At 49.3% G+C, this 15,506-nt stretch overlaps 1 protein-coding gene across 3 annotated transcripts in view; it reads left to right on the top strand.

Moving 5' to 3' along the window:
* Positions 1–15,506, top strand: part of Dlg5 (discs large MAGUK scaffold protein 5) — a 115,007-nt gene that overhangs the window by 48,497 nt on the left and 51,004 nt on the right. For 2 of the 3 annotated variants that reach the window (XM_021203961.1, XM_029541311.1), the window contains exons 3-5: positions 4,009–4,171; positions 5,513–5,656; positions 6,313–6,496. In XM_021203961.1, the coding sequence (XP_021059620.1) occupies positions 4,009–4,171; positions 5,513–5,656; positions 6,313–6,496 (491 nt within the window). The remainder of the gene's footprint in view (positions 1–4,008; positions 4,172–5,512; positions 5,657–6,312; positions 6,497–15,506) is intronic. The other variant, XM_029541312.1, reaches the window with a different exon arrangement.

Below are 15,506 nucleotides of genomic sequence, written 5' to 3'. Positions count from 1 at the left end.
CCCTTGACATTCTTGCAGTTTTGATGTTATCTAGTCTTGTGGGAGCACCTTCTTCTCTTGCAGGAAGTGCTGTGCCTATAAAGATCACTTGAGCATGTTCACAAGGCCACACAGGAGAGACGAGTGACAGACTCGAACACAGAGAAACCCGAGAGAGGCAGAAGGAAGCTGGTTTTCAGTCTCTATGGAATATAGCAAGAAAGGCATGGTTCTCGAGAAGGCGTAGTGTGTCCTGAAAAACAGACCCCAATGGAGGATTCCAGAGCATTAGTTAAGTGTCTGGCCAGAGAGCCAGCAAGTGGCAAGGTTCCAACTGCTGTGCTGGGAGCTCCCTGCTTTCACTTCAGGAAAGAGGCCAGCAGGAGACACCTGCATTTCACCCAGAGGGGATTCCTTTAGGGATATAGTAAGTGTCTGATGCCAAAACTTTATAGCATAACCACTAGGAGGTAGGTGTGTGTGTGTGTGTGTGTGTGTGTGTGTGTGTGTGTGTGCTAGTTGTGTTCCCTTAGGCTTCTGAGTTGGCAGCTGTGGGTGGTATGCACTCTCTAGTAGAGCTCAGGAGCTATGGGAAGCAGTTGCCCAGGAGAGGCAGAGGACCAGTCCTTCCTACCAGCTCTGGGTGGTCCTGAGATGTCTGTAAGTCTGGTTTGGTGAGTCTGGTGCCCATGTTCTGTCCCTACTTTTGGCTAGTGCTAGTTTTCTCCTTGGCTTCTGACACTACAGGCTCAAGGAATCCGAAGCCAAGCCTGCAGCCTGCCGTGAATAAGCCTGAGGAAGCCCCTGGGTCACCTGGAACACGGACTGAGGGATGCGGGAGACAGAAGCAAAGAGCCCACAGCCAGTTGTCTACCCCACTGCCTAGCTGCACACTGATTCTCAGCAGTGTATGGTGGCAGAGGAACTGGGGATTTGCAGGGCGGAGGAGAATGGGATCTGTTTTATCTCTTGCTCACTCACTCCCGTGCAATGCTCACTCCCATTGCCACTCAAGGCAGCGGTGGCTGCATTTCCCACCACTCACACTCACAGCATGTGGCTATTGTATCCATAGTCCTGGGCCTGGCCTGGTGCTCCTCTTTCTACCGAGGCATATGTATTCTTGTTGGAGAATGATCAGCTGTGTAGGTTTGGGAGACTTTGGGTGACTGTTGTGTGGTAGGGCCATATCACCCTTAGCACATGCTTTCCAACTCTGGAAAGCATGGGAACATTTTTATAAAAAAATCAAAATGAATACCTTTCTGCATGAATACACATGCACAGGTATAGGCGTGTGTGTAGACGCCAGAGGATAACCTTTGGTATGATTCCTTCTCCCTCCTTTGAGGTAAGGCCTCACTGGCCTGGAGCTTGCCTGTTAGTCTAGACCATCTGGCCAGCCAGCCCTAAGGATCGTCTGTCTCTGCCTCTCCAGCACTGATATTATCTGTAGATGTCTGGCAGCTCTGCATGGCTTGTAGAGACTCAAACTCAGATCTTCATGCTTGTTAAGAAAGTCGTGTCCTAGCCGAGCAGTGGTGGCGCACGCCTTTGATCCCAGCACTTGGGAGGCAGGGGCAGGAGGATTTCTGAGTTGGAGGCCAGCCTGGTCTACAGAGTGAGTTCCAGGACAGCCAGCGCTACACAGAGAAACCCTGTCTCGAAACAAAAGAAAACAAAACAAAACAATTGTGTCCTGACTGAACTATCTTCCCAGGACCCGAGACTATTTCATTTGAATGGTGCTGGTGAGGATTTTCATACCACTTGGTTACTTTAGAACTTCCGGCTGAGCGCATCTTGGGCTTCATCTTGAGGTCTCTGCTAGGAATTGCTGTAGTCATCAGAGCTAACTCAGAAAGGCTGCTTCTTGCTGGGGTCTCAGACCTGACTGACCTCACCTTGTTATGTTCCCCATGTGCTTCTGTGTTTGTATAGGTAATGGGGAAGACGGTGGGGTTGAAAGTGGAGTGTAGAGACCCAAGGAGTCTCATTGGGAAGCAATGTAGCTTAAGACCAAGTCCGAGCTGAGTCTGGGGCTAGGGGTAAGGACCCATGTGTTACTGTCTGTTTTGTGGGGGTCAGGTGCTCATGGATAATGCTAGGATAACCCTGGTGGGCAGTTGGGTGACTAATGAGATGAGGATGGGGCGCAGTATAGACCCAAACACCTTGGCTGCATTCCCTAGATGTCAGCACCCACTTTGTGTCAGGTAGCCAGCTGGCTTAGGTCCCCCCACCTAGTCCCTGAGACCAGATGCTCTGGTCACAAAGATGGATGCCTTAGTAGCCCTGGACTGGAGCTGAAGGCCCGGGGGATTCCTGGACAGCCACTGGCCTTTAGTCCATGTTGGAAAACCAAAGAAGCTGGGTTCTGATGTCAGCTAAGAACGGTTCTACCAGTGAGAAGCAAAGGCAGGCAGACAGCAGCAGCAGCTTTGCACCACCACAGCCCCTACCCCTACCTCTTTTTATCAGAACTATAGTCCACAGTGATGGGATAGATCTTCTCTATTTAGCTAATCCTTCCTAGAAATGCTGTTTCAGACCCACGGAAAGGCATGTCTCTTAGCTTATTCCAGATTCAGTCACGTTCATAGTCAATTAGAATGAATATATTTTAGGATTCAGGGGATTGGGGATCTCCAACTGGGATGCTAACATATGCTGGGATAAGAGCTTGAGGCTTCCACCTCATACCATGACAAATTCAGTCACCTCTGACCACAGGGGACTTTCTGTCCTCCCTGGGGCCCCTAGAAGAGACAGGCTCACTTTTCATTTAATTGACATTTGGTTTGTATGAGCCATCAGATAACAAGGATCAGAAGGGGTTTGGTCAGGGCCTTACAGATAGATGGTGAATGTCATGCTCTTCGAATGTCTGGCTCCACTGGGGAGACAAGTGCCACACCTCAGGGGTGAGTCACCCTTCCCCCCATGACGTTCACAAAATGAGATGGGTGCTCTGAGCTCCTCTGAACCGACTCCAGATCTCCAAGACTTAGGTGAGGTGTTAGGTGGACATGCTGATGGGGCTAACCGTAAAAGGGCCATGATCTAATTCTTATGCATGAAGTGTTTTGTCTTTGGATTCTTACAGATCTGGTTAGATCTGGTTAGAGACAGCAGTGACTGTTGTCCTTCGTAAAAGTAAGGCATTTGTATGCTTCGGGTCCTGGGCACAGGTGATGAGGGTGTGGTGTGGGTGAACCACAGATACCTCAGGATTTACCTGCATCACATAAGCTGTAAACTGTCAGCATCCTCCAAGCCAGCATGCCTAGGCTGGGCTGGGCAGGTCCAGAGGCAGTGGATCTGCAACAGGGACTAAGTTGCATGTCTAGCCATGGCGAGAGAGGATGGGGATATGGCTTGTGGGTCCCAGCCAGCTTGGGGCAGTTGCCGGGCTCCTTGGAGTATTCACTTTGCTCCAATATGCCATCTTCCTCGGGCCTCTGCTTGGGGCTTGGGGGCAGTCTCTCCTGCCTCCTTTGTCATATGGATAATAAGAGCATGTCCAGATGTTCAGGACAGGTAAGGATTAGTGCCGTAAGTGATTCCATCCTTGAGATGTGAAATCCAGGCTGGGGAGAGAGTGGGTATGCTCAGGACCAGATGGTCTAGACCAGCAGCTCTCAACCTGTGGATCACAGCCATCAGAAAACACATATTCCTGATGTTCTTAGGAACTGAGGTACTGCTGATCAGCAAAATGACAGTTGTGAAGTAAAAATCAGTTTATGGTTGGGGGTTCCTAAAACCATCAGAAATATATGATTTTTTTTCCCCAATAGTCTAGACCCTGGTGTCAACTTCACCTGTGAAGAGAGCTTGAGGCGAGACCTGCTTTTGCAGGAGTGGGTACCCCTGCAGCAGCGGACAGGGCCTGTTCTCACTTGGTACCTTGCAGTAGGCAGTAGGAAGGCCCAGGGCCCACTACTGTTCAAACCATGATGTCAGAGCAGTGCTGGCGCCTTGGGAGTGTGTCCGAGTGCATGTCACCTTGTGCTTACCTACCCACAGGGACTACTGGAAAGGCACCGTCCCCACCACCCCTCCTCTCCGAGCAGCAGGCCAGTGACACGGTGGCGAACCTCTCCATTCAGCTAAGGTTGATGACCCGTGAGAGGAATGAGCTACGCAAGCGCCTGGCCTTCGCCACCCATGGAGCCACCTTTGACAAAAGGTAGGCATTGTCCCAACTCCCCAGAGACCATCCAGACACCACGGTGATACTACAAGCTCCTTCCCCTTAGCTTCTCGGTTTCGGGAGGTTTCAGATCCAGGTTGTGTCCCGTGTCCTCTGGATACTACCCAGTGCAGAACCTTAAACCTGGGTGGGGGAGGTGTTCTCTCTCTCTCTCTCTCTCTCTCTCTCTCTCTCTCTCTCTCTCTCTCTCTCTCTCGGGATTGAGGTGGGTTATATGTGTGCTTCGATCCTACATTTGAGGTAACCCAGATAAGCAGTAACTTCTGTGATAGCCCAGCTCAGGGAGTCTGTGAGAGCTTGGAGGAGCTAGGTTAGCCTTCCTGCCACTGGTCCTTGTCTCCCAGGTGATTGTGTGGTAGGTGCTCTCTGGCCTGACAGGCCTTCCGTGGGGAGGCAGGAAGCCTTCCTTACTCTGTACCTTATTTCTGCTGCATCCCAGTGTTTGCCTGTGCATTTGAACATGTGTGTGCTCGTGGGTGTGCACAGACACACGGTCTCTCTGAAGGCCCCCCCCCTGCTTAATTCCCTGAAGACCACAGCCTGCTGCTGCATTGCTGGCTAGAGCTTTCTGTGGTTTGAAAACCCCTATGTCATTCTTGACATATAGGTGTCTTGTAAAGGCACATTTTACCTGGTATCCTTTGCTTTTTGGAGAAAATATCCTTGGGAGTCTTAGTATCTGTTCTCTTTGCAAAAGTGTTCTCTCAGCCGGATGTAGGGAGCCGTGCAGCAGTGCTCCCCAGAGAGCCCATTGAAGGGCTGGATGCAGGGTTCCTGTCTTTCCCTCCAGCTCTCCTGGGAGTCAGGTTTCTGTGGCAGGGCCTGAGGATTTGCCTGTCTCTCAGTTTTCCTGTGCTGCTGAGGCTTGGGGCTTCTCTGTGCTCACCTTGGCACCACATTGGAATTCCCTGGGGAGCTTATAAAGCCATCCCAATGCTGAGTCCCCTCCTTGGAAATACTGATTCTGTGTTCCCAGCACCCATGTCATCATAGGCATCGAGTGGACAATCCCTGTTCTGAAGACAGGTGAGGCAGCATTGTAGTTTCTGATGAGCCCAGACTTGTGGCATAGACTCCTGGAAACAGAGAGAGCTAGTCTGCCCCTCCAGGCATACTGAGGGAACTCAAGAAGCCGTGGCTCTCTCCATTTGTACCCCTGCCTCTGCTGTCTGAAGCCAGGATAACATAAGCCCCAGGAGGTCACAGTACATAGGAGCCAGGATGCACCACCCCCTGGGCTGGGCAGTCCAGTACACAGCCTGAATTCCCATGATCCTTGAGGCCTGTGTTCATGGGGTTCTTTGCTCCTGGGGCCAGGCCCTACCACAGGCTGAATCCTGATTATGAGAGGCTAAAGATCCAGTGTGTGCGGGCCATGTCGGACCTGCAGAGCTTACAGAACCAGCACACCAACGCCTTGAAGAGGTGCGAGGAGGTGGCCAAGGAGACAGACTTCTATCAGTGAGTGTCGTGCTGGGAGAGGCCCCAGCTCTTGTGAAGTAGCCACTTTCTGCCCTTCTCTGTTTGTGGACAGGAGAGTCCAGGGCCTCTGGCTCTCCCATTTAGCAAGTGGCCCTCCTTCTGCAAGAGGACTTGTGCCTCTAGGACTCAGTTTTGCTAAGCATGAAAGAGACTGTTAGTCCCTCCCAACATTGTCTTATCAGTCTTAGAAGCTGGCAGATTACGAAAAGAGAGAGATTTAAAACATGAGGCAGGGGTCAGCCTGCCCAAGACCTCTGGATCTCTGGCTTGGGGCTTTACTACAGCTTATTCATGGGACAGGCAGATTGGGCGTTCTCTTGACTTGGGGCTCCTGACCTCCCCCAGAGGGTATTTGGCCTTTACTTGCCCTGTTTCTCTAGGCCCCAGGGCATATAGGCATAGGCTGGGACTATCTCCTTCCCTTGGGGATATTTGTATTCCTTTTGGTGTTGGGGTTTTCTGAATTGGGGTTGAGTCTTTTTGGAGCTTGCTTGTTCTCTGGGTTTGCCCTCCCGCTGAACACTGTGGGCCTGGCTCCTATGGCCACTGTCTTGATCTCTTTGGGGACCTTCGGTACCTGGAGATGGAGTGTGGGGAGAAATTGGTCAGGGCTAAATGTCTCTGTGGGGTTTTAGCACCCTCCACAGCCGGCTCCTGAGTGACCAGACACAGCTGAAGGATGACGTGGACATGCTGAGACGGGAGAACGGGAAGCTGCGGAGGGAGCGGAACCTGCTGCAGCAGTCCTGGGAGGACATGAAGCGGCTCAGGGAGGAGGACCAGAAGGAGTTAGGTGACCTCCGGGCCCAGCAGCAGCAGGTAGGATTCCGCAGCTGGGGACAGGCCAGAGTCGGCCACCTCCCTGCCCATCATCTCTGCCCCTCCATCCATTCCCTCATTCACCCACCTATCCAGCCACCCAATTGCTCATTTGTGTGAGCATTTACAAGCATTTCTGAGAAGTCTGTTTCCTTTGGGAAACTTGAATATCGGCAAACAGTCTTGCTCTGCTAGAAGCCACAGTCCTACGAGGAAGACGGACTGCTCACATGGTCACAGGTGCCTGCCGTGAGTGTTTCAGGGGTATTGCAGGCCCTGTGGTCTATTTGGTTTGTAGGGGTCATGTGACATCCCAGGTGGGAAGCAGGTTGTAAGGAAGAGAGCTCGTGTAAACCCCAGATGAGTGGTGTCATTGTCATCACGTTGGGTGGCACGTGGCCTTTCTTCCTCCTGTTCCCTGCATCCCAAGGTTGTCTCTTCACCTTGCCCACCTCTCGGTTCCCCCTGGCAGAAGACCGAGCGGCAGTTTGCCAGGCCTGCTTTCTGTGTGTTCTGTTGGCAAGGTCTCCCGACCTGGAGCTTACAGGCTAAAGCTGACGGGTTGACCAGCGCTGTGGGAAGAAGGGCTTGGGACAGACTGCGGGGTGGGAGACTTAAGCCTTCAAGGGAAAAGTTTCTCCCCATAGCGGTTTTAGTCCTTAAGGGGTAGAAAGCAGAGTGGTGGGGGCTCTCTTAGAAGAGCTGGTGTGACGAATCTCAGCTCACCTGACTACCTGGTAAAATGTCCTTATTGCTTTCTGCTGGCTTATGATTTGTAAATCTTAGGAAACTACTTATGAAACTTACGAACTTACTATAAATGTGTAGGATGTTTACAAACATGCTAGAGTAAACTCCATGCTCCACAGCCAAGACAGCATTTACCAGTGTGATTGATACCTCATCACCCCAAACACAAACAAGGTTTTTTTTTTTTAATGTGTCAGAAATGCAAATGTCAGCATCACCTGGTCACCACCATCTGAGCCTTAGTCCCAGTTCAGCTGTGCCAGCAACAAGAGGCCTTTTAAAGTGCATATTAATTGTCTGGTGTATTGATTTTTCTCTTGACATTTCTGTCTGTGCAAATAACACACTGACTTATCTCCTCCACCCCTGGCTTATTTCTTATCTCCATTCCTCTAGCCTCATCTTTCTGGTCCTGTCAAGAGTGTGCTTTTTAGTAAGGGGTTGAGATCAGAGTGGCGTGCCACACTGTAACCTTCTTTGTCTGGTCTCCCTAGGTTCTTAGGGCTTCCTTGACTTTCATGACCTTGATACTGTTGAAGATTGCCATCCAGCTGTCTTATAGGACATCCTTGTTTTGAGTCTGTCTGATCTTAAGGTTGGTTCAGTCCGCCCGTCTCTGATGACTAGAAGGGCAGTCTTGCTGTGTCCTTGAGTCCCGTTGAGTGGTTTTAGTTAGGTTTTGGCCTCTTCGTGTTTCTGTTCCCCTTGGTCACTCAAAAGCTGCTATTTCCAGGCTTCTCCACTGTAAACTGGCTTCCCTTAACCCTTTCTTCTCCCCTCCCCTCCCTTTCTTTTACTCTGTGTTGTAGCCATATTTTCTGGTCAGTGCTGGCCCCTCAGGCTTATTTCTCCTTCCTTTTGACAAGTCTCCTGCATGTTTTTGTCTCCTTGGCATCTGGCTTACCAGCCATTCCAGGCTTATTTTATAGTTTTTCACTAACCTCTAGTACCAGCCGTTTATCCTTCCAAAGAATCCTTCATTCCTTTCAATGAGTGTGGTGTGTGTGTGTGTGTGTGGGGGCAGGGATGATAGTTGAAAGTATTGTGAGGGTACATCTGCCATATCCAGTGTCTTATCGCTCTAGTTCCAGCTGAGGTAGAGGTAATCTGGGGTTGCATGACAGTGAGGTCCAGCTTCTCCTGTGATGTCATTAGTTAGAAACACAAACCAACCCCCCACCTCCCAAACAAAGCACAATTTGAGTAGTGCTTGGTGTGTGTGTCGGTATTGGGATGTTAGTCTTCTCAGAGTGTTGCAGTAGAAAAGATGTCAGCAATAACTGAGTATAGACATATACACTGAGTGATGGAAGCGTGTGCACATGAGTACACACACACACACACACACACACACACACACACACACACGCGCGCGCGCGGGACACTTCCACTTACTTTATAATCATTCCCCTTCCCTTCTTTTCACTTTTGTAACTCTCCTTTAAAACAGCAGTGAGAATTAATCGACTATAGCCCAGTTCTAGCTAAGTTGTTTTGCTTGTTTGCAATGTGGCCCAGGCTGCCTGAGTGCATGCCTTTCTCTTACTTTAACCTCTTGGGGGCTGGGATTACAGGCTCAAGCCCCCATGTGCTGCACCTCCTAGTCATTATTCCGCAGGTCCCCTATGTGTCCCACCCCTCCCTCTGTAGCCACCTCCCCTCTCCCTATTTGTTCTTTCTGAGTCGTATGCTCCCGCCCCACGGTTCTCCACCCCAGCAGGTTTCATTCCTCAGTGCCCCCAGGTGCAGTCTCCTGTCCTGTTCTGTCTGCATCATTGAATGGCTGCAAGATTCAGTTGTTCAAAACATCAGAGGGACATACATAGATTTATCTTTGTTTGTATAATGTTTTAATTTTTTTGTGAAATTAATGTGTTTGTGAGAAGTAGCAAAGGAGCAACTCTATGGGCCTTCTATAAATAAAAGGAGAGCTTGTTTCTTTCCATGGCACAGAGGTGACCACAGACAGAGGTGACTCCCAGGCTGCTTCGGTGTGTCGCTGTCTGGAGAGCTCTTCACATGTGATTCATTTCACAACACAAAATCATGCCCAATAGATCGTGGGCATTATTCTCTCTTAGGACAAATTCCCTTTCCTAGGCAATGTTGAGCTCTGAGAAAGTGTTGCAGTTGATTTAGCTGGCCTCCTATTGATTGATTGATTGATCCTGAGGCCATTTTCAGAACTTCTCCCGATTTACTACAGTATTGTGTTGAAAATGTGCTTCTCGGGATTGTTTTCTATCCAGTTCTTCTGTGGAGAGCCCAGGGTAGGCTCAGTGTAGGGAGCTAGGAAGTGCATTGAAGTTGCCAGGAGGCTTTGCTTAGAGACCTCCTTCTTGGGGACTTGGTCTTGTGTGAGGCAGTTTAGCTGTGCAGAGGTTGTAACCTCCTGTAACGTCAGTGAGCCTCTGAAAGGGGGAATAAGAGCGGGCCAGGGTTGCAGAGCCTGGCTCAGTCTAAGAGCCTTGTAGACAGCAGGGAGGACCCACCGCCTCCCCCTGCTACAGAGAAGGGGCTGCAGCAAGCCAGGCTCCTCCCACCCCCGGCCCTGCTGGGCTCCGTGTGTGTGTGTGTGTGTGTGTGTGTGTGTGTGTGTGTGTGTGTGTGTGATATCTGTGTTTGTGGCTAAGCGCTCTGCCGACTGAGCAACACCCCTAGCCGTTCTTTGAGAAATTCTGAACGCGGTTGTGCTTGTGGCTGGCTGCCTGTGTCCCTGTCTAGCGACTGGGACTGTCTCAGGGCAGCCTGCTGGTCTCAGGATTGGGGTGGGATGGTGTGATCCCAGGTTGAAAGCGCTCACCCTGCTCTGTGTGTGTGGCACCCAGTAGCTGCTTTTATCCCAAATGTGTTCATGCTGAGTTAAAAGTGACATCTTACAGGGTGGGCAGAATTGAGGACCTTCAGACATTATTAGTGGTGTAAAATAGGGTAACCCTGTGAGAAGCCATTCTTCAGAACTTTGAACTGCAATGACCAGGTGACCCAGCCATTGCAGAACTAGACGTAGGTGTTCATACAAAGCTAGGGGACATAAGCATTGGAGTGACATTGTTTGGAGCAGCCCTGAAGCAGAAATAACCCAGATATCCATAGTGAATGAATGAAAAAGTTCAATATGTTCCGGCCCTTCACTGGGGCAGTATTCCACATGAAAAGAATACATTTGGCAAATTTTATTTAAAAAAAAAAAAATCTTTATTGGGCGTGGTGACCCATGACTATAGCCTCAGCACTTGGAAGGTTGAGGCAAAAGGATTGTGAGCTAGGCTAGGCTAGGCTGAGCAATGTAGTGATACCCAGTATCAAAATATATCACGGTGGTGACGACGACGATGACGACGACGACGACGACGACGACGACGACACACATTCAGACACATCTTCACCTGTTCTCTCTCCTCCCTTCCCTGCTCACCCCACTCCTGTGGCATTATTTGCTTCCTTTTATTTTGGGATAGCTGGGACCTTTGGTGGCCAGGCTTGTGTGTGTTGTACTTGGTCCTGGTCCTGGATACTCCCAGGTCGGCTTGATTAGACTGTGTTTTCAGCAAGTGCCAGCCTGGGACCGGAGCAACAGAGAAAGTTAGGCAGCCAGGAGAGGCCATGGAGGCTATGAGCTGCTGGGCCCCTTCTTCTCACCTTCAGCCACTGCCCAGGAAGTGGGAAGGCTCCTCCAGAGGGAGCAGGTGATGGCCACAGGCTTGCTCCCCACTGACCTAAAGGTGAAGGTCAGGCTCTTTGGACAAGGCTAGCTTTGTTGCCAGCTTCCTCCCACGCCGTGTAAACCTGAAGAGGAGGCCCTTGCAGGGTAAATGGTGCTGTTTGACTTGCATGTTTGCCGGAGGGATTTGTGGGGCCTTCCCGTCCTGTGTATGACTTATCTCAGAGGAAATGAGGCCACCCCCAGTGAGAGGGGTGGGCCTGGGCCTGGGCCCCTGTCCCCTGAGAGCTGCAGACAGGTGCTTTGTCCTGTGTGTGTGTGAACTGTGGGGGAGGGGCTGAGAGCTGGCCCTTGTTCCATTTCCTTGGTGGGAAATGGGTCATCTTGGACTCTTCTGGGGGTGTAGCAGGCATGCTGAGGAGCTCCTAGGTTTGAAAAGCAAACTCCAGGGGTGTTTGTACCATTTCTTCCTTTACTAAAACAGCACACAGTCCTTGGTTAAAAGAAGAACATTCCAAAAACAGCGACGAAGTCACCCCAGACTGGTTTGGTCTTATTTTGCAGAAATGACCAACTTCTACCATGTGCACACATTCTTGTAACATTTCCCCCCCTATTTCATGTCTAGCACACACATGAAGTCTTCTTTTCTCTCTCAAATTTGCCTTTGGTTCTTTTACTCTGCAATGAAAATGTATCATGGGCCACCTTGCACTGTCTGTTGTTTTAAACATCCAGACGTCTGCTCTATTTTACTGTTAATGGTATCTGACCTCCATTCTGTGCGCTGACTATTTAAATTGTCAGAACTTCTGCCTTACTAAGTCAGTTGACACAAATGTATCTCTCAGTGTTTTATATTTTTTATTATGACACATATCTGTCTACTAGTTGGAGGATGCTAGATGTGCTCACAGGTCACAGGGCATGTGTGAGAGTCAGAGGACAGCTTGTTTTATTTGTTTTTTAAAGATTTATGTATTTTATGTGAGCACAATTTCACTGTCTTCAGACACACCGGAAGAGAATATCAGATCCCATTACAGATGGTTGTGAGCCACCATGTGGTTGCTGGGAATTGAACCCAGGACCTCTGGAAGAGCAGTCAGTGCTCTTACCCACTGAGCCATCTCTCCAGCCCCTGAGGGCAGCTTTTGGGAGTTGATTCTCTCCTTCCACTGTGTGGGTTTCTGGAATTGAACTCAAATCAGGTCGCCAGGCTTCACAGCAAGCATGTGCCTTTACACACTGAGCCGTTTGCTGCCCTTGTATGTATGTTAAAATTTTGATTGTTATAAAATAGCCATGTCAAGGTAACATATTTTTAAAATCAATTCTACCAGATTATTTGAGTTTTTGTTCTCTTTCCTCTGTGTCTAGTTTAAAAATGTTCTTTTTTGATCCATGAAAGTTGACTTTTCCCCCAAGGTATCCCAGATATTTTCCTCTTTCATTAGTCTAGATGGAAAGCTGAATATGTGTGGTGTGGTATGTATGTGTATCTGTGTGTGTACATGTAGTATGTATGTGCATTTGTGTGTATACCTGTGTGTGTGTCTGTGCATGTGTGTATCTGTGTGCATGTGTGTGTGTTGTGTATGGTGTGGTATGTGTGTCTCTGTGTATGTGTGTGTGATGTGGGAGTGTGTGTGATGTGGTATGTTTGTGTATTTGTGTGTGCCTGTTTGTGTGTCTTTGTGTGTATGTCTGTATGTGTGTATCTCTGTATATGTATGTGTGCGCATATGTGTGTATATGTGAGTGGGTACATGTGAGTGTGTGTATCTGTGTGTGTGTGTATGTGAGTGTGTGTGGTATGTGTGTATCTGTGGTGTGTGTGACTGTGTGTGTATGTGAGTGTGTGTGGTATGTGTGTATCTGTGTGTGTGTGACTGTGTGTGTATGTGAGTGTGTGTGGTATGTGTGTATCTGTGTGTGTTACTTGGTTTTAATTGTCAACTTGATACAACCTAGAATCATCTGGGAAGGGAGTCTATTGAGGGACTGTCTGGAATAGCTGGCCTGTGGGTGTGTCTGTAGAGGGTTGTCTTGATTGTCCATTGACCCAGTGTCTTAGTCAGTGTTCTGATGCTGTGAAGAGACACGGAGACCAAGAGAACTCTTACAAAGAATAACATTTCGTTGGGGCTTGCTTCCAGTTCTAGACGTTTAGTTCCTTGTCCTCACGGCAGGCAGCATGGTGACATATGGGCAGAAGTGGTGCTGCAAAAGCTAAGAGTTGTACATCTGGATTCAGATCCACAGGCAAGGAGGACAATGTGACACTGGGCCTGGCTTGAGCATTTAAAACCTTAAAGCCTTCCCCCAGTGACACGCTTCCTCCTATAGGGCCCCACCTACTCCAACAGGGCCATACCCCCTAATTTCTCTCAAGTAGTGCCACTCCCTAATGACCAATCATTCAAATATGTTAGCCTGTGGGAGCCATTCCTATTCAAGCACCCACACCTAGCCTGCGCTGGGGTGCACCCGTCTCTGCTGGGCCCTGAACTGAGTAAGAATGAAGCAAGCTAGCTGAGAACAAGCAACCAAACCCCACGTGTTCTCTGGCCCTTTGCTCTTGACTATGGATGTGGTCTTTCATGTTTCTGCATTGACTTCCTCTCTATAGTGGGCTGGCTGCAGCCTGGGATTGTGAGCCAAATAACCCTTTTCCTTTCCTAAGTTGCTTGTGGCCAGGGTGGGTTTTTCTTTTCTTTTCTTTATCACAGCAACAGAAAAGTAAGCATGTGTCTGCGTGCATTTGTGCCCTTCCACTAAGAACATAATCTTCTAATGATGAACAGGAAACACTCTAGCCTGGCTGATAGCATCTTTTCTAGGTCTTGGGAATTCACATGACTGCAGCTTTCCCTAGTTTCTTTGAGGCTATTGATGATAAAGTACAGGCTTGAGTCTGAGCCCTTGTATGAGAAGTTGAGAAATGTGCAGGGCCTGGGGGCCTCTTTGAAGGTCTGGACACTGTCCTGTGGGAGCCAACGCCTCCCCAAGGCTGTAGCGAGGCAGAGGCTGGAGGTGGAGCTGGGATTGCTGCAAGCAAGAACTCTTCACTCAGGGTTTTACACCCAGGAAACCCCACTGTGCCCTGGAGGCACCCATGGTGGAAACCGGACAGATCTGCCCTCTCTCACCAGTCTCTTGGGACCCTACCAACTCACCACAATGTCCAAACTGTGCTGGGTTGGCATCAACATTTGCCTAGGCCTGACCTGTCTTACCAGGAATGAAAGCGAATCCCCACAGCCTGGGTCGTTCAGCACACTTGGCTCTAAGCTCCTCAAGGTTAGGGCATTTAGGAAACTGGTTCTCAGTAAAAGGACGAGCCGTAGTGGCACAAACTCCAGAGTCTTGTGGATTGGTGAAGATGGTGCTGCAGCCAAGCTTGAAAATGAGGGTTTCTTAATGAAAGCTGGAGAGCCTGTGTTCCTACTGCTGCCCTCTTGTGGGGAACTCAGAATACGGTAGCTCTGCCTTTGGAGTTTTACCACCTGAGACAGAGGAGTACTGGAAAGTGAGACTTAGCAAGTCAGTCTTTGTTGTTGTTTTTGTTGTTTGTTTTGCGTTTTCTAGACAGACTTTCTCTGTGTAGCAGCCCTGGCTGTAATTCACTTTGCACCACCACACCCAACTGTGAAGTAAGTTTTAAATGGAGTATCTGAGGTATTTGTCCAACACAGCAAACCATTGCAGAAGCCAGACCCTCTGTAGACACCTGGAGAGTTCTGTCCGGGGTTCAGGGTGGGGTGGGGTGGGGTGGGGCGGCGGGGTTGTTGGTCTTCTTAGCCGTGGCACTGTCTGAGAATGTCCACATTGTCTGCTCCTGAGTACTTGAGGTGTCCTCAGTCTCCACGAGTCAGTGTTTGTGGGAGAGGAGGAGGATGGGATGCTCTGTCCATCTCAAGTTATGAATAGAAATATATTTAAAGGAGTTAAAGGGCTTACGTGGGGAGAATAAAAAATGCTTTTTAGAAGTCATAACAAGAGGATATTGTTAGGATCTCAAGGTAAGGAGAGGCTTTCTTAGCACAACTGAAGCACAGACTGCAAAGGGCATCCTCTTGGAGTCTGCAAAGAGTGAGACTCTGGCATGAAAGACACACAAGCCACATCTGCAGAGGATATGTGATAAACACACCCAGGAAAGGCAGTTGAAACATAGAACTAGCTCCTGGAGGGCCCTGGACGGACAGTTCTTACCCAGCATGGACGAAGTCCTGCCTTGGAAAGGAAAAGAAAGGAGGAGAAACCAATCCGAACCTAGAAGATAAAGCTAGATAGTTCATAAACAGAAAAGATGCCCAGGCTTGCTTGAAGTCAGGAATAGAAATTTAAAGCTGAAGGGCCAGTGCTGAAGAGATGGCTTAGCTGTTAAGAGCATTGGCTCAGAGACCAGGGTTTAGTTCCCAGGACCCACATGGTGTTTCACAAGCATCTGCAGTTCCAATTCTGGGGGATCTGGCCCCCTCTTCAGGTTTCCACAGGTAATCCACAGGTATAGTACATTTGACATATAAGCGAGCAGAAGATTCATACATATAAAATAAAAATAAATCTTTTTTTTTCTTTTTTTTTTAA

This window comes from Mus pahari, chromosome 8 (assembly GCF_900095145.1).
Source record: "Mus pahari chromosome 8, PAHARI_EIJ_v1.1, whole genome shotgun sequence".
NCBI classification, from domain to species: Eukaryota; Metazoa; Chordata; class Mammalia; order Rodentia; family Muridae; genus Mus; species Mus pahari.
Note: the sequence above shows the minus strand (reverse complement) of the source record. Positions and strands in the feature narration are given on the sequence as shown.